The 24,996-nt window shown below is 43.4% G+C and overlaps 1 protein-coding gene across 1 annotated transcript in view; it reads right to left on the minus strand.

Moving 5' to 3' along the window:
* VSTM2L (V-set and transmembrane domain containing 2 like) overlaps positions 1-24,996 on the minus strand; it is a 112,912-nt gene that overhangs the window by 8,765 nt on the left and 79,151 nt on the right. The window contains exon 3 of the mRNA XM_069752279.1: positions 3,565-3,612. Coding sequence (XP_069608380.1) covers positions 3,565-3,612 — 48 coding nt within the window. The remainder of the gene's footprint in view (positions 1-3,564; positions 3,613-24,996) is intronic.

Genomic DNA, 24,996 nt, shown 5'->3' on the forward strand with positions numbered 1-24,996 from the left:
ACCGTGAAGGGAGCCAGCGCTAAAGTTTAGCGCTGTCCCCTGCATCTGGTGCTGAAGCCGCGATTCATATCTTCTCTGCAGCAGCGTTTGCTGTAGAGAAGATATGAATAATCGTGTTTAAAATAAAGATCCATCACCCCACCCCCCTCCAACCCCCTGTGCACCCCCCCCCCCCACTGTTATTAAAATACTCACCCGGCTCCCTCGCTGGCTGGCGCTGCTTCCTGTCCTGGCCGCACCTTCTACTGTATGAGCGGTCACGTGGGGCCGCTCATTTACAGTAATGAATATGCGGCTCCACCCCTAAGGGAGGTGGAGCTGCATATTCATGATTGTAATGGGCGGCCCCACGTGACCGCTCATACAGTAGAAGGTGCGGCCAGGACAGGAAGCAGCGCCAACCAGCGAGGGAGCCGGGTGAGTATTTTAATAACAGCGGGGGGGCGCACAGGGGGTGGGAGGGGGGTGGGGACATGGACCTTTATTTTAAACACGATTATTCATATCTTCTCTACAGCAAACGCTGCTGCAGGGAAGATATGAATCGCGGCTTCAGCACCAGTGGGGGGGGACAGCGCTTACAGTAGCGCTGTCTCCTGCACGGCACACGGACTGCACACGGACAACGTCCGTGTGCGGTACGTGTTTTACACGGACCCATTGACTTTAATGGGTCCGTGTAATCCGTGCGCTCCCACGAACACTGACATGTCTCCGTGTTTGAAATTCAAGGGAAAAGAAAGCGGTCACTAGGGAGCGCTGTGAGAGTCACAGTTAGAATTGAAAGCAAAAGGTCCACCGCAGCTCCAGCCGTTAACCTTCTAGGAGGATACAAAATGCAGTAAATAGTAATAACGGTCCTAGGAGCGCTGGAAATGAGACCAAAACAAGGATTTTAGTGTTGAACCACAACGCGTTTACGGTTTAACCGTTGAAACGCGTTGTGGTTCAACACTAAAATCCTTGTTTTGGTCTCATTTCCAGCGCTCCTAGGACCGTTATTACTATTTACTGCATGTCTCCGTTGTTTGGCACACGGAGACACGGTCCGCAAAAAATCAATGACATCTGCACATATGCATTGATTTCACTGTCTACGTGTGTCAGTGGCTTCGGTGTGTGAGGAAACTGTCACCTCACGTACCGGAGCCACTGACGTGTGAAACCGGCCTTATACGGCGGGCATATCCCAAATTCCATATTTTATATGGAAAAGTTAGGGTCGTCTTATACGCCCAGTCGTCTTATACACCAGAAAATACGGTAAATATGAGTTTCTGAGCAAAGGGTCTGAATACTTATGGTCATGTGATATTTCAGTTTTTATTTTTTATAAAATTTGCAAAGATTTCTACATTTCTGTTTTTTTCAGTCAAGATGGGGTGGAGAGTGTACATTAATGTAAAAAAATGAACTTTTTTGAATTTACCAAATGGCTGCAATGAAACAAAGAGTAAAAAATGTAAAGGAGTCTGAATACTTTCCATACCCACTGTACATCAGCTACTATGGGTCTTCCCTTAGCAAACCCCCCAAGTGCATTAATAGTCCATAATATCCACTAACTAATAAATAGGCAATAGTGTTGCCTCTCTCCTCCTGTACCAGTTATGACTTGTATTGTTTAAGATTATTGAACTTGTTTTTATTATGTATACCCCTCCTTACATGTAAAGCGCCATGGAATAAATGGCGCTATAACAATAAATAATAATAATAGTGTGATCATATAAATGTGGACAGTAAACTACAGTAACAGAACAATCCTAAAGGTGGGGGAATATATAACAAACCATCTTAAATCCCCACACTTCTGGTTGTTTTGTTAGCCTAAGCCTCCTTAATGCTACATTCTAAATGTTTGTATATATTCCCCCAATGAGACAACACTTCAGTCGAACTCTCCCATCCCTGCCAAGTACAGCTCTCTCTCCCCTACAGAACAAGATCAATAGAAAAATCTCTGCAGCTAATTAGCTTTCCTTCCAAATTGATCTGCTCCTGGTATTTGCCATTCTGTGAAATGTAAAGCTTACCCCTTCCGGAAGAAAAGCAGTGTAAATCAAATTAATGTTCTGCTCCTGCCATGCAAGCTAGATCCCCATTAGTGTTCTTCAAGATGCTTGAGGGCAAAAGGCCAAGTATGGGCAGTAGAGAGAAGGACCGATGGGGATTTATGGTAAAACATTTGAAAAGGGGAAAATCACCTTACTATGACGGACTAACACTATGTGTTTATTGAACACTGAGTGAAGGTAAATTCATTACTATACCTTAAGGGGGTGTACCGTGTTTTTTCCACCGTTTGTACTAGTAGGGTGTACTTGGAGGTTCTCAGCCATAAAGAACATACTGACAGAGTTCAAGAATCTAATTCACAGAAGAAAAAGAGCGCACTTGTGACACTCTCCCAGTTCAGTGATTCATTGTAGACACACCAGTAGCAACATGAAGTAGATGTAAGGTGGGAGGACTGTATTTTAGTCTGGTACAAGGTTTTCGTCAATGTACCTACCTTGTTTCTATCCCGCTCACCAAAAGTCTTCTTGTGGGGCTTGCTTTTGTTGTTTGGTTTTAAAACTATTTATGGTTTATTGTACAGGTTCTGGTGGCTTCTGGTATAGATATACAGAGTTGCCTGTGTGCCCAGGATGACATGGTGATGGAGAAGTATGGCCTACAGAGGCCAAAATTGTTTGGGGGTCACATGAATTAGTACCTGAAAGTTCGAAAATGCATAGGTGTGGGGATGCCTTGTGGCTCAAATGGGCAGAGCAAATATTTAATATTAAGATAGTGGTAGGGTGAAAAACCACAGCGATAAAAGATGCCAAAGTGGGAAGACAATTGGCTACCCACAAAGTCATGGCCATAGATGGAGAAGAGTCTAAGAAGCAGTAAAGGAAGGAGCCTACCACATCAGTGCTGAGATGGATAAATGAGAAACCTAAAGCTAATCGGTAGTGCAGTGCTTATGTAGATCCTGACAAGTATATAACCCTAAATAGGTGAATACCACAAATGTGCGCTTTCTCTTCTGCGAATAGGCTTGTATTTCCAGAAACAGCGCCCCTCTTGTTTATCAGTTGTCTCTGGTACTGCAGCTCAACCTCGTTCACTAGTCACAGCCCACATTCAAGATTGCTTCTGTATAATACTTTATCTTATATATAATTGCCTAGAATACTACTTCCTGCAATTTGTGCCAACTTCCGTGGCTTTGTCCGGAGCTAATGTCCGGAGCTAATGTCCGGAGATAAGTGACGTCAACAGTGTCCAATGTCTGATTGGTTGCCGCCTGCTGCGAGCGACCAATCAGAAACGTGCCGTACTGTGACACACTCCGCCCGCCATTTTGGTGTGATTTTTGAATTTTTACCTCACAGCAAGTTTCTACTGCGTGGAGGCGGGCCCAGTGACGTTGCTCTTCAAGCTCCTGCCGAATTTCAAGTATATATGGATTCTAGACTCCCGATTCTTTAGAATCGGGCTGCCATCTAGTTAATTATATTCTAAGTTAATTACTACATGTAAAGCAAACTGTCTTTTTTATGTGACACTCACACTTATCTTAGTGGCGCCTTTCTCCGGAGTCCCCGGTAGAGATTTTAACTGCAAGATAAAATTAATAAATTAAGTTACATAAAGCAATGTCAATAAGAAGTCATATCTCTCCTTTACTGCCGGCACCGTAATTGTCTGCTATAGCTTATAGTAATGAAGCAATCTAATACCACAGGGAAGTTGTACAGTATATGGCTGTCCTTTCAGTTGGCAATATTATGTCCTGTTTCAGTCACATCACCAATTCGAACAATTTGATGACCAAAGAATAGGATGTCATCAATTCCTGTCCCAACGCAAAGCATCGGAATGACCAGCACTGGATCCACAGCAATCACAGCTGATAAATATGCCACATATTATGGTCCTAAAACCAATCCTATGAGGGTTCAGATCTACACTCGGTTATTGAGGCTCCTGCATAGCCCCATAAGGGTGGAAATTACAATTTGGTCATTATAGGGACTAGGGTCAGAGGGGTTAGTTTTGCCATTACATACAGTACATTGGGGGAAATAAGTATTTGATACACTACGGATATTGCAAGTTTTCCCACCTACAAAGATCCTGGAGTGGTCTAGCCAGTCTCCAGACCTGAGCCTAATAGAAAATATCTTTGGCGGGAGCTGAAACTCAATGTTGCCCAGTGACGGTCACAAAAACTGAAAGATGTGGAGAAGATCTGTATGGAGGAATGGGCCAAAATCCATGCAAACTTGGTCAAGAACAACAGGAAAAGTCTGACCTCTATAATTGCAAGCAAAGGTTTCTGTTTTTCTACTACTGTTTCAAATATGTATTTCATGCAACAAAATTCAAATTAATTATGTAAAAATCATACAATGTGATTTTCTGGATTTTATTTTAAGATTCGGTGTCTCACAGTTGAAGTGTACCTATGATAAAAATTACAGACCTCTCCATTCTTGAAATTCTTCTTAGTTGCCTTGGCTGTGTGTTTTTGGCCACTGTCATGATGGAATACCCAGCCGTGACCAATCTTCAATGCTCTTACTGATGGAAGGAGGTTGTTGGCCAAAATCTTGCGATACATGATCCCATCCATCCTCTCTTCAATACGGTGCATTTCTCCTGTTCCTTTTGTAGAAATGAACCTCCAAAATATGTTTTCCCCACCATGCTTCATAGTTGGGATGGTGATTTTGTTGTTGTACTCATTCTTCTTCCTCAAAACACAGCAAGTGGTGTTAATACCAAAAAATTCTATTTGTCTCATCTGACCATATGACCTTCTTCCATGCCTCCTCTGGATCCTGTAGATAGTCATTAGCTAATTTCAAAAGGCCTGGACATGTGCTGGCATGAGTAGGGGGACCTTGCATTTACTGCAGGATTTTAATCCATTGCGATTGTGGTCCCAGCTCTCTTCAGGTCATAGACCAGGTCCTCCCGTGTAGTTCTGGGCTGATTCCTGACCTTTCTCAGAATCATCCTTACCTGACGAGATGAAATCTTGCATGGAGCCCCAGATCGAGGAAGATTGACAGTCTTCTTGTGTTTCTTCCATTTTCTAATAATTGTACCAACAATAGTTGCCTTCTCACCAAGTTGCTTGCCTTTTGTCCTGTAGCCCTTCCCAGCATTGTGCAGGTCTACAATTTTGTCCCTGGTGTCCTTAGACAGCTCTTTGGTTTGGTCATGGTGGAGAGGTTGGAGTGTGATTGTGTGGACAGGTGTCTTTTGTACAGGTAACAAATTCAAACAGGTGCAATTAATACAGGTAATGAGCGTAGAGTAGGAGGGCTTCGTAAACAAAAACTAACAGGTCTGCAAGAGACAGAATTCTTGCGGGTTGGTAGGTGATCAAATACTTAATTCATGCAATAAAATTCAATTTACTTATGTAAAAATCATACAATGTGCTTTTCTGTTTTTTTATTTTTAAATTCTGTCTCTCACAGTTGAAGTGTACCTACGATAAAAATTACAGACCTCTCTGTTCTTTATAGGTGGGAAAACATGCAAAAATTGGCAGTGTATCAAATACTTATTTTCACCACTGTAGGTAGTACATTCCTTTTTTGCCTGTTATATAGAGTGATGTAAGTATTACACCCCTAAAACAGCTGACATACGACCTAATACACTTTCAATCTAACCCTATTTTTAAAGGGTCTTCTGAGGCTAATCTAATGGGGATGAAATAGTTGCATGACTAAAGGCCCCTTTATCTTTATAAGGATACACCAATATCATAAATAGAACATGGTCCTTGATGAATTGTGAGCTAGGAACTTAAAGTTTTACCTCTAAGTGCTATACGATGTACATAAGTAAAATCACAGTGCAAGATAAATGATTTTCAAGTAGATTGCCCATGCAGAACTGAATAAAACGTGTGTGTGTGTGTGTATATATATATATATATATATATATATGTATATATATATATATAATATATCAGCACAGCATCGCAGCAAAACAGCGCACATTCAAGGTCACAATATTACAAAGTACTTATCATCTGTGGCTGAGCTTATCTACATTCATCTCAATATCTCCAATATCTAATTACTACTTGCATAGAATGTCAAAATTTGTTGCTAAGAGGACATTTATATTGATGATTTTTTTTCCTTGGATTTCTAACGGTAGTGACCATATCCAGTTAAATCCTGAAGGCAAGTTATATTATTCAGGATACTATCTAATATATAATTGCCAATCGGCTCTGTCACAGTTTCCGGTGATTGTGTAGCTATCCCACAATCCACCGCGGCCAAAAGGCCACAAACTGCGCCTCCACAAGTGACAAAAGCGGCACCACTATTCTGTCAGGAGATCAGCGGCTGCTCGCATAGGAACTACGCCGACCGCCATATTGGAACACCCAAGTTATGGGTATTCTGATATGGCTGCCGGGATTCATATCCCCTGCCAAGCCGCGCGGCACCACTCATTGCCTGACAAGCCAACGAGCGGCGCGGTGACTCAAATGCCCTGCCCTGCCCCGCCGGCTGAGCCAATGAGCGTTGCCGGGCGGGATTTGAATCCCCCACCAAGCCGCACGGCACCGCTCACTGGCTGAGTTGCCCGCCGGCTTTGGTTTTGCAGGGGATTCAAATCCCCCTCCAAAGCCGAGCGGCACCGCTCATTGGCTGAGCCAACCGCCGGCTGAGCCAATGAGCGGCGCGGGATTCAAATCCCGCGCCGGCTGAGCCAATGAGCGGTGCCGCGCGGGATTTGAATCCTCCGCCAAAGCCGAGCGGCCAGGGTCGGCTCAGCCAATGAGCGACACGGGATTCAAATTCTCCACCCTGCCGGCTGAGCCAATTAGCGTGCCACGCGGGATTCAAATCCCCGTCAAGGCTGGCGACCAATCAGCTGCTAGCGGTATTGGCGCCATAGTTGAATACCGCTAGCAGCTGATGTGATGGTGTGACACATGTCCTGTTAGCACCAGTAAGGATACACAGATGTTCATTTCACCGCACTCCCGATGCAATAGCATCGGGCCTATTTCTAGTTTTCCTATAAGTCCCAGCATGGACCTACATATGACAAGGAAAATTAGTCCAATTGTTGCAAAAACCCCATGCCGAATAATTACACTAGTCAAAATGTATACCCCTATAATACATGCTGAAACATTTGTGACTGACACATTTTACTACAAAGTACTAAATCTTTAAAGAGAACCCTTCACGGTATATTTTTAATTTAAACTGGAGTAACTCCTCTGAATGGCGCTTCTCCACTGATTCTGGAATAGTTTTTCTTCATTTTCTGCACCCTTTCCAAAGTTATACCCCCTGTAATAATAGTATTTTCCTTTCAGCCAACTGGACGGTGTACCATAGCACTTCTCTGTAGGCCTTTGTTTTTTCGCTCTGAAGACACTGGCCAATCAAAACACAGCCCCTCCCATGAAGAAGTTGCATGGTACACGCCCAACTTGAAGGGAAAATTTGCACCATTATTACCTGGTGGCATAACTTTGGAATTAAGGGGCATAGAAGAGAAAAAGGAGGCACTCACCTGAAATGAAAAAAACTAGTGAAAAAGGTCCTCCTAAATGTACTAACAGACAATCCCTATTTGCTGGACGGTTTCCTGATCATAAAATGAACAAAGGGTGTCTAGCAATCAGATGTAAATTCTGGCAGAATCCAGCAGCAAGTGCCTAATTATCCTACATGACCACCATTGGTGAAATAGTGAAACATTGTTCCTAATAAAATCAATGGATAATAAAGGGAATGTGTCCTCAGAAAGTTATCTTCTATTTAAAACAGGTTTTTATATTATATGTATTTTTTTTTGTTCTTTTTTATTTTCCATATCACTTGATATTTAAAAAAAATAATTGCAATTTTCGCTATGGCCACTAAGCCTAAATATTAGACTTTTACTTCCTTTAGTTCACAAGGATTTAGCTTCAATAGACTGAATCAGATCATATTTGTTTGTATAGAAGTGCTATCTGAGCATATTCTTGGCAAAAATCATTGTGAAAAGAGGGGGAGAGGTGAACAGTGACATAACCAATTAGGAGTAATGGCTGTTATCTTCTGTGTATAGATTTAGTGTTACCTTTCCTTGTAATCCTTTCTGTGATGATAATGAGGCTGCTGAAAAATCTTCTGAGCAGAAAAGGAAGTATAAGGCTAGGATAAGGCCCGGAGGGCAGAGTGAAAATTGCACAATGTCTGATTTCCTTTTTACTTAACATTAAAATATTACATGAAAAATTGAAAAATATAAAAAAAAGAAATTTAACATAAACACCAGATTTAAACAATGGGTCATTTCTGATAACACTCCCTTTAATATAACATATGGACTTCTCCTCCAGACACAGACACTTTCAAATTGAGAGGCTCTCGTCTATTAACTCATAATGTCCTAATAGGGCGTTTTAAAATCTTTTTTTTCTTTTTAAACTAGGAATAAAGCTGTTGTATCATCTTCTAAAATGGTTAGTTCTAAAGTGTTTGCAAAAACAAGCATCTTGCCTGGTATTAAAGATCCTCTCCATTCTCAAATAACGGAGGAATTTTTCATTTTATGGTTTATAGTTTGTTGCCTAGGTTACGTCCAACCCCTGCAGTCTATCAGAGGTGGCCTGCTTCCTGGGCAAGGAGCACAGCTTTTACAAGCTCCTTTCTTTACAGCTAGATGGATCCAGCAAGCTTCAATGCAACTGTGCTCCTCCAATGCTGCGGGGGCAACGCTGCGTCTGCTTACAGCATCAAAGAATGCACAGTTCTGGCCAACAACATGTCCCTTTCATTGGCCCAAATTATCAATCATCGGGAGCACAAAGGTCCCCGGCAATCAGGTAGCAATGAAGGCATATGCTCCTGAATATACATAATTAATGAGACAACTCATTTCATGAAGGATTTTAGTGGATATACAACATTATATATTACATCAATTTCTCATCCATCCACAATACAGTAGATAGAAGACACTATAATTCCGCAGCATTGTCTTCTCCAAGCCTCCAGATAAAATATCACAATAAGTCTTGTTTCTGCACATTTTTCTCCATGTCTTCCATATTTTTATTCTAAAGCTGTGTAATCTCTTTGAGAAATAGGATCTTATACCATGGACTGGCTCTGAGCCAATTTCAGTGTGAGTGGGCGCTTACGTGAGGAATATGCCGAATATTAGCAGTCACCGAACATACACGCCGCACTCTCCAATATCTCCCTCATATGGTTTAAAAGGGACAGCCTTAAGCAGTAAAACAATATGTCATTAATTCACTTCAATCAGGAACATATTGTTATTATGGCTGAGCAATGTCAAGCATGTTAAAGAGGATATCCAGGATTAAAAAAAAAAAAGGGCACGCAGTTGATATCAGAGGCAACTACCAGTCTGATACCCGGCGCCAGTCATTGACGGCTCCTGCCTGGGATTCAGCTGCTCCCTGTCAACAGAGCAGCAGTTTCTCTTCCTCTTGACAGGTCGGGACTAATGGTGTCATGCTGATTGACAGTCACCTTCCCCAGTTAGTCTGTCAACCAGCATGACAACAGTAGTCCCGCCCTGTCAACAGTTGACGTGATGTGTGACCGCTCTGTGCCAACGGAAAACGGCGCTAGGCACAACAGGCAGGTAGGTAGCAACTACCTGCCTGTTAGTGATTAGGCATTTTTTTTTTTTTAAAAAGTAGTGGATATCCCCTTTAAGTTCAATCAAAAATGGGAAAATAAGTGTCGGCCATGCTGATGCTTAAGGATAGAAACGGACAGTTTTTGCTTTTAATTTATTCCCTCTGAGCACTACCTACAGTACAGACCAAAGTTTGGACACACCTTCTTATTTAAAGATTTTTCTGTATTTTCATGACTATGAAAATTGTAAATTCACACTGAAGGCATCAAAACTATGAATTAACACATGTGGAATTATATACTTAACAAAAAAGTGTGAAACAACTGAAATTATGTCTTATATGCTAGGTTCTTCAAAGTAGCCACATTTTGCTTTGATGACTGCTTTGCACATTCTTGGCATTCTCTTGATGAGCTTCAAGAGGTAGTCACCGGGAATGGTCTTCCAACAATCTTGAAGGAGTTCCCAGAGATGCTTAGCACTTGTTGGCCCTTTTGCCTTCTCTCTGTGGTCCAGCTCACCCCAAACCATCTCGATTGGGTTCAGGTCTGGTGACTGTGGAGGCCAGGTCATCTGTCGTAGCACCCCATCACTCTCCTTCTTGGTCAAATAGCCCTTACACAGCTTGGATGTGTGTTTGGGGTCATTGTCCTGCTGAAAAATAAATGATGGTCCAACTAAACGCAAACAAGATGGAATAGCATGCCGCTGCAGGATGCTGTGGTAGCCATGCATTCATGTTGGTTCAGCATGACAGCGAAACGCGCGTCGGGGCTCTTTTTCCATGTCTTGGCAGTAAATTGGTACTACTATACTTATTCTTTCACTTCTTTCCCTCTGTTCCGGCATTTTTATACATATACCTCTATTTTAGAGGATAGTCTATTGGTTATGGTGTTGTTTATGTAAGATACTGTTGAGTATATCATGGCTCTTCAAGCATGTCACATTGAGTCTATGCACTGGCAGTTGCTTATGGGCCTTATACCTGTGTCTGCTTACATTTTACAAGTGCTGTTATATGAACAAAGAGATATATTTATTGTTAGAATTGTACCCTCATTCTGCCTGGCATGGTTTCTAGGTGTCACTAGCCCTGTCATTATCTGTCATACATTTTTGTCCTACATTTTTGTTTCATGTAGTATTTATTAAAATTAATATATTTAATTAGAATTTTGCTCTGTGACTCACTTTTTCTCGTTTTTGGGTAATATGCAAGATGCTGTGGTAGCCATGCATTTATGCTGGTTCCGTATGCCTTCAATTTTAAATAAATCCCCAACAGTGTCACCAGCAAAGCACCCCCACACCATCACACCTCCTCCATGCTTCATGGTGGGAACCAGGCATGTAGAGTCCATCCGTTCACCTTTTCTGCGTCGCTCAAAGACATGGTGGTTGGAACATACGATCTTAAATTTGGACTCATCAGACCAAAGCACAGATTTCCACTGTTCATTTGTTGTGTTCTTTAGCCCAAACAAGTCTCTTCTGCTTGTTGCCTGTCCTTAGCAGTGGTTTCCTAGCAGCTATTTTACCATGAAGGCCTGCTGCACAAAGTCTCCTCTTAACAGTTGTTGTAGAGATGTGTCTGCTGCTAGAACTCTTTGTGGCATTGACCTGGTCTCTAATCTCAGCTGCTGTTAACCTGCGATTTCTGAGGCTGGTGACTGGGATAAACTTATCCTCAGAAGCAGAGGTGACTCTTGGTCTTCCTTTCCTGGGGCGGTCCTCATGTGAGCCAGTTTCTTTGTAGTGCTTGATGGTTTTTGCAACTGCACTTGGGTACACTATCAAAGTTTTCCCAATTTTTCAGAATGACTGACCTTAATTTCTTAAAGTAATGATGGCCACTTGTTTTTCTTTACTTAGCTGCTTTTTTATTGCCATAATACAAATTCTAACCGTCTATTCAGTAGGACTATCAGCTATGTATCCTCCAGACTTCTTTTCAACATAACTGATGGTCCCAACCCCATTTATAAGGCAAGAAATCCCACTTATTAAACCTGACAGAGCACACCTGTGAAGTGAAAACCATTCACCGTGACTACCTCTTGAAGCTCATCAAGAGAATGCCAAGATTGTGCAAAGCAGTCATCAAAGCAAAAGGTGGCTACTTTGAAGAACCTGGAATATAAGACATATTTTCAGTTGTTTCACAATTTTTTGTTAAGTATATTATTCCACATGTGTTAATTCATAGTTTTGATGCCTTCAATGTGAATTTACAATTTTCATGGACTCCCTGGTTTTAACGTGCGCCTCTTGGTCTTGAAAGAGTTGGACAATTAAGGGTGTGGTTTAACACCTTTTTTTGTTTGGATATTTACAATTATCATAGTCATGAAAATACAGAAAAATCTTTAAATGAGAAGGTGTGTCCAAACTTTTGGTCTGTACTGTATTTTTTTTGTTTTTCTTAAATATCCCATACGGTTCCAGAGATATGGCCCTTTTTATTTAGTGCTCCCAATATGTTAATTTTTATGATCTTCCAAGGCGGCATAACTTGGAAGGTTCTCTGGAGGGGGTGTCTACAGGCTGCTCTGCATATATACCCTATGAACGACGCCCACTTGGTTAAGACCATACAAATTACCATAATAGGCTCACTAAATTAAAAAGCTCATATCTCTGGTACCATGTGGCGGATTTAAAAAAGAAAAAAACAATACAATCTTCCCTCTCCTAGTGTATCCTCACCCACCCCCTGCAGACTGTGAGCCCTCGCGGGCAGGGTCCTCCCTCCTTATGTACTCATGTGCCTTGTTATCTGCTCATGTTTAATGTATTTGTCTATATTTGCCCCGTATTCACATGTAAAGCGCCATGGAATAAATGGCGCTATAAAAATGTATAATAATAACAATAATAAATAATAATATAATCGGCAGATCAGCGGTAATAAAAGCAAGCACTGGCCACTTTTGACTTCTTCTTTAAAGGGTTTGTCTACTTTACAAAACTACCTTATTAGTGAAATCCGAATTAATGGAGGGAGTCTCCCTTTTTAAAAATCCTCATCTTATAGTCAGAAAATGTTGAACAGATTATCTCTCTCTCCAGAAGGCCCACCCTGACCTGCATTACACAGATAGCCCTTTGACTTTAACAGTTTTAACAGTAACTATGTAATGTTTTACTTTCCCTGAGATGCAGCTGCCAGGAGATATAAGACAACAGGCCTGTACAAGAGATGAAATGTGTTTGTTTTGTGCTTGGTTTTAATTTCCAGGGGACATTATAGAGCAATGGGGGACACTATGGTGGATATTATGGGTCAATGGGTAACATTGTGGGTCAATGAAGGACATTTTGGAGCATTGGGGGACATTATAGGACAACTGGGAACATTATGGGGCAACAGGGACATTACGGACCTACAGGAGACATGGGGCAATTTGGGAAACTAGGGGGCAATTGTGAAAAGGGGCATAGTATAGTGTACAGTGAGGGGACTTTATGCAGAGAGACAGTTTGTGGGAGATTACTGAAGGGTGCAGTTTGCGGGGACATCATGGAGAGGAGGAGCATGTGGGGAGACATTATGGAGAGAGTCAGTGTGAAGGAACATTATAGAGAAGAGCTGTGTGGGGGAGATATTATGGAGAGGGACAGTGTATCGGAGATATGTAGAGGGCAGTATGACGGGGACATTATGGAGAGGGGAAGTGTGGAGGGGACATTATGAAAATGGGCAGTGAGTTTGGGGACATTATGGAGACAGGTAGTATGGGGGAAATATATGAAGAGGGGCACATTTTGTGCAGGAATCACAATTAGAGGCAATTATTTATTATGGTGTGCAGCATGGGAGATTTATTTTTATGGGGCAGTATAATGATACTTCTTTTTCTAAAGGCACTGTGTCGGGTAGTGATGCTGAAGACGGAGAAGAGGGAAGTCTACTAAGATGAGCTCTGGGCATGAAAATCTCGTCATGGCATCTGTACTACAGGAAGGCAAAAGGGATGGGAATGATGTGAATCAGAGAAGAGGTCATCTATAAGGCACCTAGATGTACTTTTTTTGTGATACTACCTGAGTCTCATTACTACTATGGTTCCTGTATGGTGGTCCATAGCCTGACGATAGCTGGTAACAAGAACTTCTAGCATCTCCTTACCATTGGTAAAGAAGCACTTCCATCAAAGCTTTTATCCTTAATATATTACAGTCATCATATTACAAAGCACTGTGCACTTACAAGTGCTCATTTTACCTTTCTATCCAGCTAATTACTCTCTTTTCACTGCTGTGTGTAGCAACAGGAAGTTTCTTGTCCCTGCAGAAACCATTCCTTTCTTCAACTCCTTACCCAACTGCTTCGCCCCTCACCCCCCAATTTGTGCAAATTATGTTATAAACGCCCACAGGGCGTGATAACTTGGAAAGAGCGCTGACTAGTCTGGGGAACTAACACCCCATCGACTAGTCAAAGCCCTCATTAGCATAGGAAAAGTGGAGGTTATAAATTCTTTTTTAAATAATTTATTTAACTGTGATTATGTGATACAGGGATGGTTATGGAGGGAGTTTAATCACACATAGCTGAATGCTGCTGGATTACAGGGCATGGGGGACCTGAAAGATTCCCTTTAAGTGGGTTGAAGGCCAAAATGAGCAATTGTAAGTACACAATACTATATAAAATGAAGATTGCAATGTATTAAGAGGATAAACAATTTGATGCAATAGCTTCTGTAAGGACATACTGGGAATTGTATATGGAGCTGACCTGACATTACAATTAATCGCTGCACTAAGCTTGGTGCTGTATACATGTACTGATAGTGGTTCTGGCTCTGCATTCATGTACTGATGCTGTAATAATGGTGGTTCTGGCGCCACCTACACGTGCCGACGGTGGTTCTGATCTTGTACACAGCCGATACAGTCATGCAGACAAATACGGCAGCAGCTCATTGGGTTGACAGTAGGTCGATGACTTTGCACAAATTGGGAATACGTAGATGGACACAGTGCTGAAAATATGAGAAGTCAAATATGTTGTAAACTCTGCAGACAAGTCGTGGCTGGAAGAAGTTATTACGCCAGTCTGGGCCAGATGAAAAAAAGGAACACATTGTACTCACAAAATCTTGAATGTGTAAACTTAGCCTAACACTTACTGTCAGTTGTCTCCATAGACTACAGCTGATTGCCAAGAGACCCTCTGAGATCAAATTACTGTCATGCCCCTGTTTTAATAAGTAAGGGATTTATCAAAGCAAGGAATAACTTTAACTCCCTTAATGAGGTTGTCTGGGACTTTTACACTGGTGGTGAGTCCCTCTAGGATAGCCCATCGATATTTGATCATTGGGGGTGATACACCCGGCATTCTCGCTGATCAGCTGTTTGTGGTGCCAGTTGCGGCTATTCCCTGTGCTATCTTGAGGAGCTGCCAAGCTCCATGAACAGTATAGTGGTCACAGGCGTGTTCTGCACAACCACCCCTATTGATTTGAATAGGGGATTGATGTGCAGTACCAATGGCCACTGTATAATTGACACAGCTGTGCTGTGCAGCTCCGCAACTGACAACATCCAGCCACTATCAACATCGGGAATAGCTAATTGGTGGGGGTGCCGAGTATCGTATCTCCACTGATCAGATATTGATGGCCTATCCCAAAGATAGGTCAACAATGTAAAAATCCAGGACAACCCCTTTAATAGTAATTGAGATATATACTGTACATATACTTATCTCTTCATCCATGACAGCACCACCTGAGAGAGGATCCGCCCATCCAGGACAGGAAACCCACTGAAATAAAAGGACGGCACCTCCTCTGCATCAGTTCAGTTTCCTGTCCTTGATGGGAGATCTCAAGATAAAGGTGCGGCTGAAGAGGACCCAGGCCTGACCCAGTGGCAGGAAGAGCAGCGTACCTGGCCGTGGCATTGGAGCATCGGGTGTGGAAGCGCCATCCCAAAGGCTTGATTGCTTCTGCAGTAGACTAGCATGGGCAGAGTGGAGTCCAGCGTGAACATAGGCTGCCTCGCTGGCTTGGGTTGCGCACATGCACTGCATGTCACAAAATGGTGAGCCCTGCTGTGTAGAACTCCAAGCGAATCTGGAAGTCAGCTTGGCGCGTGCACACGGCGCAACACATCATGGCGAGCCCTGATGACGAGGACGATGAGCAAATCAATGATGACTCAGTGCATGCACATGGCCGGCCGCAAGACGGCATGCCCTGATGGAAAATACGTAGAGTGAGTCAGAGATGGCTCAACACATGCGCATAGCGCTCCTTAAATGGCACACCCTAGTGACGAGCGGGGCAAATGACCTAGAAGGAAGTGTGTTCTCTTCCGGGGGGCCACTGAAAGCATGAGAACGCTGCGAGTTCTACATTTAAAAAGAGTGCAGGCTGGAGTGAATGTGTTGATGTTCTAGATCTCCCCTAAGAATGGAGGAAGAGCAGCATCGACAAAGACGTGAACGCAGCGGTGGCAGGCGCACAAGAGCAGCAGTAAAACCAGCCAGAGGTCCAGAGACTCCAGGAAAAAACAGCCCTGTGACTTGATCCAACCTCCCAATCCATTATCCATTTTCGGGTGGGGAGTGATCTTTGAGAAAGTTCACCTTGCTAACTGGGCCCCCTTTGTTTTTGTTATTTTTCCAAATAGGAGAGGCACAGGAAAGCAGTGACAAAGCGTAAAAATAGAGAATGTGTGTGGTATCCCACAAAGTGGCAATTTCTCTGGGATACCGGATATATAGTGTGTTTTCATATAAATACTGTGAATTTTTATGTGGACTGTGCATATTAAATACATTGTGAGACCTGCTGACAGGCAGCACACAAAGGGTTAATCTTCTCAAAGGTTTGATCAGGTGACCTAGCTCTGTTTTAATATGCAGAAGGTTCTGGAAAAACACCTCAGGGCAGCCAGCCAATGACTGGAGCTCTACAGTCACATAGAAGGGGGAGGAGCCAAGTCCTGAGATATAGTTTTAACCCCTTACGACTGCCGATACGCCTTTTAACGGCGGCCGCTAAGGGTACTTAAAGCACAGTGCCGTTAATCAACGGCGCTGTGGAAAAAGTAAATAGCGCCCCCCAGAGTCCGATTTTCTCCGGGGTCTCGGCTGCCGGGGGTAGCCAAGACCCCAGAGAACATGATTCGGGTCGGTTTTTACCGACCCCGCTTTTGCGATCGCCGGTAATTAACCGTTTACCGGCGATCGCAAAAAAAAAAGGATTTCTTTTTAATTTCTCTGTCCTCCGATGTGATCGCACATCAGAGGACAGAGAAATGGGGTCCCAGGTAGCCCCCCAATACTTACCTGTCTCCCCCGGTGCTCCTCGTGGCTCCCGATGGGCGCCGCCATCTTTTTCCGGCAAAAAAAATGGCGGGCGCATGCGCAGTGCGCCCGCCGGCCGGCATCGGGAGAATCTTTGGGGTCTCAGCTGCCGGGGGTAGCCGAGTCCCCAAAGAACATGATTGGGGTCGGTTTTACTGACCCCTGTTTTGCAATCACCGGTAATTAACTGTTTACCGGCGACCGCAAAAAAAAAAAAGCAAAGTGTAATTCTCTGTCCTCTGATGTGATCGCACATCAGAGGTCAGAGAAATAGGGGGGTTCGGGGACCCTGCCATACTTACCGGTGTCCCTGGGTTCTCCTGCTACTCCTCCTGGCCGCCGGCGTCTTCATGGCAAAAGAAAATGGCGGGCGCATGCACAGTGCGCCCGCCATCTGTCGCCATCTGCTGGCCGGCAGGAGAAGAGCAGTTGGGGCTAAAATTAGGGTTAGGGCTAGGGTTAAGGCTTGTGTTAGGGTTAGGGCTAGGGTTAGGGCTAGGGTTGGGGCTAAATTTAGGGTTAGGGTTGGGGCTAAATTTAGGGTTAGGGTTGGGGCTAAATTTAGGGTTAGGGTTGGGGCTAAATTTAGGGTTAGGGTTCTTTCACACTTACGTCGGTACGGGGCCGTCGCAATGCGTCGGCCTGACATACCGACGCACGTTGTGAAAAATGTGCACAACGTGGGCAGCGGATGTAGTTTTTCAACGCATCCGCTGCCCAATCTATGTCCTGGGGAGGAGGGGGCGGAGTTACGGCCACGCATGCGCGGTCAGAAATGGCGGACGCGACGTACAAAAAAACGTTATATTGAACTTTTTTTGTGCCGACAGTCCGCCAAAACACAACTGATCCAGTGCACGATGGACGCGACGTGTGGCCATCCGTCGTGATCCGTCGGCAATACAAATCTATGGGCAAAAAACGCATCCTGCGGGCACATTTGCAGGATCCGTTTTTTGTCCAAAACGACGGATTGCGACGGATGCCAAACGCAAGTGTGAAAGTAGCCTTAGGGCTAGGGATAGGGTTGGGGCTAAAGTTAGGGCTAGAGTTGCAGCTAAAGTTAGGGTTAGAGTTGGGATTAGGGTTGGTATTAGGGTTAGGGTTGGCATTAGGGTTACGCTTGGGATTAGGGTTAGGTTTGGGATTAGGGTTAAGGTTAGGGTTGTGATTAGGGGTGTATTGGGATTAGGGTTAGGTTTGAGGTTAGGGTTGAGATTAGGATTAGGGGTGTGTTGGATTTAGGGTTTTTATTAGGGTTATGGTTAGGGTTGACATTAGGGTTGTTTTGGGGTAAGGGTTGTGATTATCGTTAGGGTTAGTGATTAGGATTATGGATTGGGTTGGGATTAGGGTTAGGGGTGTGTTGGGGTTAGGGTTGGAGCTAGAATTGGGGGGTTTCCACTGTTTAGGTACATCAGGGGGTCTCCAAACACGACAGCCAATTTTGTGCTCAAAAAGTCAAAAGGTGCTCCCTCCCTTCTGAGCTCTGCCGTGCGCCCAAACAGTGGGTTACGCCCACATATGGGGCATCAGCGTACTCAGGATAAATTGGACAACTTTTGGGGTCCAATTTCTCCTGTTACCCTTGGGAAAATAAAAACTTGGGGGCTACAAAATCTTTTTTGTGGAAAAAAAATATTTTTTATTTTCATGACTCTGCATTATAAACTTCTGTGAAGCACTTGGGCATTCAAAGTTCTCACCACACATCTAGATAAGTTCCTTGGGGGGTCTAGTTTCCAAAATGGGGTCACTTGTGGGAGGTTACTACTGTTTAGGTACATCAGGGGCTCTGCAATCGCAACATAACGCCCACAGACCATTCTATCAAAGTCTGCATTCCAAAATGGCGCTCCTTCCCTTCCGAGCTCTGCCGTGTGCCCAAACAGTGGTTTACCCCCACATATGGCACATCAGTGTACTCGGGATAAATTGGACAACAACTATTGCGGTCCAATTTCTCCTGTTACCCTTTTGAAAATAAAAACTTGGGGGCTACAAAATCTTTTTTGTGGAAAAAAAAAAAATTTTTTTATTTTCACGACTCTGCATGCTAAACTTCTGTGAAGCACTTGGGCATTCAAAGTTCTCACCACACATCTAGATAAGTTCCCTGGGGGGTCTAGTTTCCAAAATTGGGTCACTTGTAGGGGGTTACTACTGTTTAGGTACATCAGGGGCTCTGCAATCGCAACATAACGCCCACAGACCATTCTATCAAACTCTGCATTCCAAAACGGCGCTCCTTCCCTTCCGAGCTCTGCCGTGCGCCCAAACAGTGGTTTACCCCCACATATGGCACATCAGTGTACTCGGGATAAATTGGACAACAACTATTACTATTACGGTCCAATTTCTCCTGTTACCCTTGTGAAAATAAAAACTTGGGGGCTAAAAAATCTTTTTTGTGGAAAAAAAAATATTTTTTAGTTTCACGGCTCTACGTTATAAACTTCTGTAAAGCACCCGGAGGTTTAAAGTGCTCACCACACATCTAAATAAGTTCATTAAAGGGTTTAGTTTCCAAAATGGGGTCACTTGTGGGGGGTTTCCACTGTTTAGGCACATCAGGGGCTCTCCAAACGCGACATGGCGTCCGATCTCAATTCCAGACAATTCTACATTGAAAAAGTAAAACGGCACTCCTTCTCTTCCAAGCTCTGTGGTGCGCCCAAACAGTGGTTTACCCCCACATATTGGGTATTGACGTACTCAGGAGAAATTGCACTACAGCTTTTGTGGTCTAATTTCTCCTGTTACCCTTGTGAAAATAAAAATTTGGGGGCAAAAAATCATTTTTGTAGAAAAAATGCGATTTTTTATTTTCACGGCTCAACGTTATAAACTTCTGTGAAGCACAACATGGGGGTTCAAAGTGCTCACCACACATCTAGATAAGTTCCTTAAGGGGTCTAGTTTCCAAAATGGTGTCACTTGTGGGGGGTTTCCATTGTTTAGGCACATCAGGGGCTCTCTAAACGTGACATGGCGTCCGATCTCAATTCCAGCCAATTCTGCATTGAAAAAGTCAAACGGCGCTCCTTCACTTCCAAGTTCTGCGGTGCGCCCAAAACGTGGTTTACCCCCACATATGGGGTATTGGCGTATTCAGGAGAACTTGCATAACAAAATTAATGGTTACATTTTTGTTTTTACACTTGTGAAAATAAAAAAAATGGTTCTGAATTAAAATGTTTGCAAAAAAAAGTTAAATGTTCATTTTTTCCTTCCACATTGTTTCAGTTCCTGTGAAGCACGTAAAGGGTTAATAAACTTCTTGAATGTGGTTTTGAGAACCTTGAGGGGTGTGGTTTTTAGAATGGTGTTATACTTCGTTATTTTCTATCATATAGACCCCTCAAAATCACTTCAAAAGTGATGTGGTCCCTAAAAAAAAAATGGTGTTGTAAAAATGAGAAATTGCTGGTCAACTTTTAACCCTTATAACTCCCTAACAAAAAAAAATTTGTTTCCAAAATTGTGCTGATGTAAAGTAGATATGTGGGAAATGTTATTTATTAACTATTTTTCGTGACATATCTCTCTGATTTAAGGGCATAAAAATACAAAGTTTGAAAATTGCAAAATTTTAAACATTTTCGCCATATTTCCATTTTTTTCATAAATAATCGCAAGTAATATCGAAGAAATGTTACCACTAACATGAAGTACAATATGTCACGAAAAAACAATCTCAGAATCAGCGGGATCCGTTGAAGCGTTCCAGAGTTATAACCTCATAAAGTGACAGTGGTCAGAATTGTAAAAATTGGCTCGGTCATTAAGTACCAAATTGGCTCTGTCACTAAGGGGTTAATTTGAAGTGGTGGTTGGTGGTCAGATATCTTGAGAAGAGGAAGCCATTTTGTAGGTGAAGGAATTACCTACCTTCTCCCTGCCTGCTTTGCTTAAAAAAGGGACTGACAAGATAAGGGGAGTTAATAGCCTTCAAATGAGGAAGACTACCATTGCATGTCTAGGAGGAAGAATTACCTCAGGGCAGAAACAGAGCACAGTGCTGAAGAAGAAATATTCAGACTTAATAAAACCAGAGGTTACTAAGGCTACTTTCACACTTGCGTCGTTTGGCGTACGTCGCAATGCGTCGTTTTGGTGAAAAAACGCATCCTGCAAATGTGCCCTTAGGATGCGTTTTTTCTCCATAGACTTGCATTACCGACGCAATGCGACGTATGGCTACACGTCGCATCCGTCGTGCAACGGATGCATCGTGTTTTTGGCAGACGAGACGCACAAAAAAGTTCAATGTAACGTTTTTTTGAGCGTCACGTCCGCCATTTTCGACCGCGCATGCGCGGCCGAAACTCCGCCCCCTCCTCCCCGCTCATCGCAATGGGCAGCGGATGCGTTGTAAAACGGCATCCGCTGGCCACGTTGTGCTACATTTAACACACTGTCCGTCGGTACGTCGGGCCGGTAGTTCGCGACGGCCCCGTACTGACGCAAGTGTGAAAGTAGCCGTAGATCTGCCTGTCTGCAGGTACACAGCAATCATCAACCGTGAGTGTAATCCTGTAACTCATTTTCCTGCTGTTTGTAAACAATAATTTGCCCCATTACCTTCAGTAAAAAGACTTCTGTTTTCTATTCTTACGGCTGCTTCATGACTGGGGCTCAAATGCACCAATTACTACCACCATCATCATCTTCTGCCTAGAGGCAGTTACTGTGCAAACATTGTATTGTGGAGTTTCCTGTGTGTGTGTAATTTGAGAAGGAAAGACTCTTCTCCTGAAAGCTTGGCCACCGTAAGATACACCATACCCTGTCAGTAGTACAACCCTCTGCCATACACCACATGAGATGTGTGTTATGCATCCAGAAAACAATCTGTGAGGAGGACCCTGATTTTGCAATGAATCTGAAATCAGTCATTAAAGCAGAGGTTAGAGAATCCCTCAAAACTATCATACAGGAAGGTGGGGAAAAAAGCCCTAGACATTTATCGTCAGAGTCCAATGAAACCGCTAAAAGAGATGGTGATTCAGTTTCAGGATCCTCCTCCTCTTCATCATCTGAAGACAATGTGAGGAGTAGATGTTATGTTCGGTGGCCTGGAAAACAGAAGGAAACGTGCATTCTCTGTTAACAAGAAGATCTAAAAACTCATTAACGCCTCAATGCCGTCATCCTTGAAGAGGAAGTATTAAAGGTACCTTCACACATAACGATATTGTTAACGATATCGTTGCTATTTGTGACGTAGCAACGATATCGTTAATGAAATCGTTCTGTGTGACAGCGACCAACGATCAGGCCCCTGCTGGGAGATTGTTGGTCGCTGAATAAAGTCCAGAACTTTATTTCGTCGCTGGACTCCCTGGAGACATCGCTGGATCGGCGTGTGTGACACCGATCCAGCGATGTCTTCACTGGTAACCAGGGTAAACATCGGGTAACTAAGCGCAGGGCCGCGCTTAGTAACCCGATGTTTACCCTGGATACCATGCTAAAAGTAAAAAAAAACAAACACTAGATACTTACCTAACGCTGTCTGTCCTCCAGCGCTGTGCTCTGCACTCCTCCTGTACTGTCTGTGAGCCGGAAAGCAGAGCGGTGACGTCACCGCTCTGCTTTCCGGCTCACAGACAGTACAGGAGGAGAGCAGAGAAGCAGAGCGCAGCGCTGGAGGACAGACAGCGGTAGGTAAGTATGTAGTGTTTGTTTTTTTTACTTTTAGCATGGTAACCAGGGTAAACATCGGGTTACTAAGCGCGGCCCTGCGCTTAGTTACCCGATATTTACCCTGGTTACCGGCATCGTTGGTCGCTGGAGAGCGGTCTGTGTGACAGCTCTCCAGCGACCAAACAGCGACGCTGCAGCGATCCGGATCGTTGTCTGTATCGCTGCAGCGTCGCTTAATGTGAAGGGGCCTTTAGGAGGAGGAAACTTTATTTTGGGATAGAAGCCTGAAAATTGATATTGCAGTAGTAGAAAAGTCATAAAAAACAACTTCCCTATCATTCAAAGACCTAGGTATCCTTATGGATCAATTAGATAGTAAGGCAGACAGCTGTTTAAAACGTACCTGGGAAGCATCAGGTATGGATAAAGCAGCTTGAGGAACAACTTAAGGATAATGTTCCTAGGGAAAAGATTTTGGCTAATCTGCACTTAGCACAGGGGACAGCAGCCTTTCAAGCAGACTCATCAGCTGACAATGGCAGCAAGATCTGCAGTGCTCTCTAACGCGGCTAGGAGAACATTATGGTTAAAATGCTGGCCTGGGGATCTGCAGTCTAAACCCAAATTATGCTCCATTGCCTGTGAAGGAGAATTCCTCTTTGGTCTGGCATTAGATGAGATCTTAGAAAAGGCTGGGGATAAAAAGAAGCGGTTCCCCAGTTTTCCCATGCCCGCTTACAGGGGTTGGTGCTTTCTGAAGAAAAAAATGTATCAAAAGGAAGCAACCCCAAAAAAAGGGAAATTGGGAAGATAAAAAGAGAAAGAATCCCGGATTTATGTTTGCGGGTCACTCCTCGGAGAGAAGGAAAACGTCCCAGTAACTACATCATCCAGGTGGGAGGATGGCTCTCCTCTTTTCTCCCAGCCTAGAAAAGAATGTTAACCAGTGGCTGGATACTAGACTTGATAAAGGACAGCCTGAAGCTTGAATATCACTCAACCCCTTAAAAATAACAGCTGCCAGGAGATCAAAACTGCAATAAAGCTCCTATTCCCAGACTGCTACATGGTAATATTAGATCTGAAAGATTTATACTTCCATGTACCTATTCATGCAGATCATTGGAAATTTCTAAGGGTGGCTCTACCCATGGGAGGGAGCCCAAGACATTTTCCGTTCAGGTGAATCAGGAAAATTCAAGGTTAAGGCCACTAAGGATTCAGACCTTTTTGGATCTCATACTAAACTCGCCAAATCAGTGCTTTCTTGCAGAAGAGAAACAACACAAGGTAATGTCTTGTAAGCTGTTGCAGAGACAAAACTGCTTTACAGACGCACTGGAGAGAGCACATCTCTGACCAGTGGAGTGTAGATGCCACTGGTCCAACCTGTCAATAAAGTAGGAGTGCACAGCCCTTCGGCAAGCAAAAAAGTGGTGCACTCCTGCAGAATAAGATGAGAACATCCCTGGTATTGCTTAGTAATCTATGTGTTCATTATCTGTATAAAGATCCATTTTGGAATGACAGAGGATGGAGTTGTCAGGGCTGAGCCTTGATCCGTGTCACCATCTGTCTCAATATGATGAGCATTACAGCGTCTGTGAAGGTTGGGTCCCACGGTACAGTTGCTACATACAGCCAAAGATCATGCCGACGGGTGGAGTTGAATGAGCACATATTTGCGAGTAACGCTTCTGTAGCGCCATCCACTTTAAATGGCAAGCTCTGTAAGAAGGGAAAACCTGACAATCCTATAGGAAAAGGTGTAACATTTTGGTTAGGAATCACCTGAGAGGGCTAAAGCACTGGAGCAGCCTAAGAATACCGATTTACATCTTTAACATGTAATGAAAAAAAAAAAACTACAAAATGGGAAAAAAACAGCAAACCTCTAGTCGACTTTTACCACTTTTCTTTCTAGTTGTTGTGACTCATTTACTACAACAAACCTTGGCAGCTTGCCCTTATCACTCAGCGCTCTAAACCATGCTCCATAGGCATTAACATTGAGTTGGTCTTTCTAACACTACACTGCCCGATCCATTTTAGTTAAAATACTTGACATTACCAGTTACAGTACAAATAATCCTCGCAGAGCATGGAAAGCAAAACTGATGCCAAAAAATGTACCAACAACTTGGCTCTGTCACACCCACGTGGTGTGTGCTACAACGTGAGCAAGGTTTAAGGTATAAGATGAGCAAAAAGAAGTACGGTAAATCTATTCTGATCGAAACAGATGTCTAAACTGTCACACGTTTTTAAAGAGGAAGCTGAGATACAGTGAGATGTATGGCGGGGTCTTTACATGGGTGGTAAAGCCGCTGGTTTCCCTTTCCTTTACTAATAAAAGAAAAGTG

Source organism: Ranitomeya imitator, chromosome 2 (genome assembly GCF_032444005.1).
Source record: "Ranitomeya imitator isolate aRanImi1 chromosome 2, aRanImi1.pri, whole genome shotgun sequence".
Lineage (NCBI taxonomy): Eukaryota > Metazoa > Chordata > Amphibia > Anura > Dendrobatidae > Ranitomeya > Ranitomeya imitator.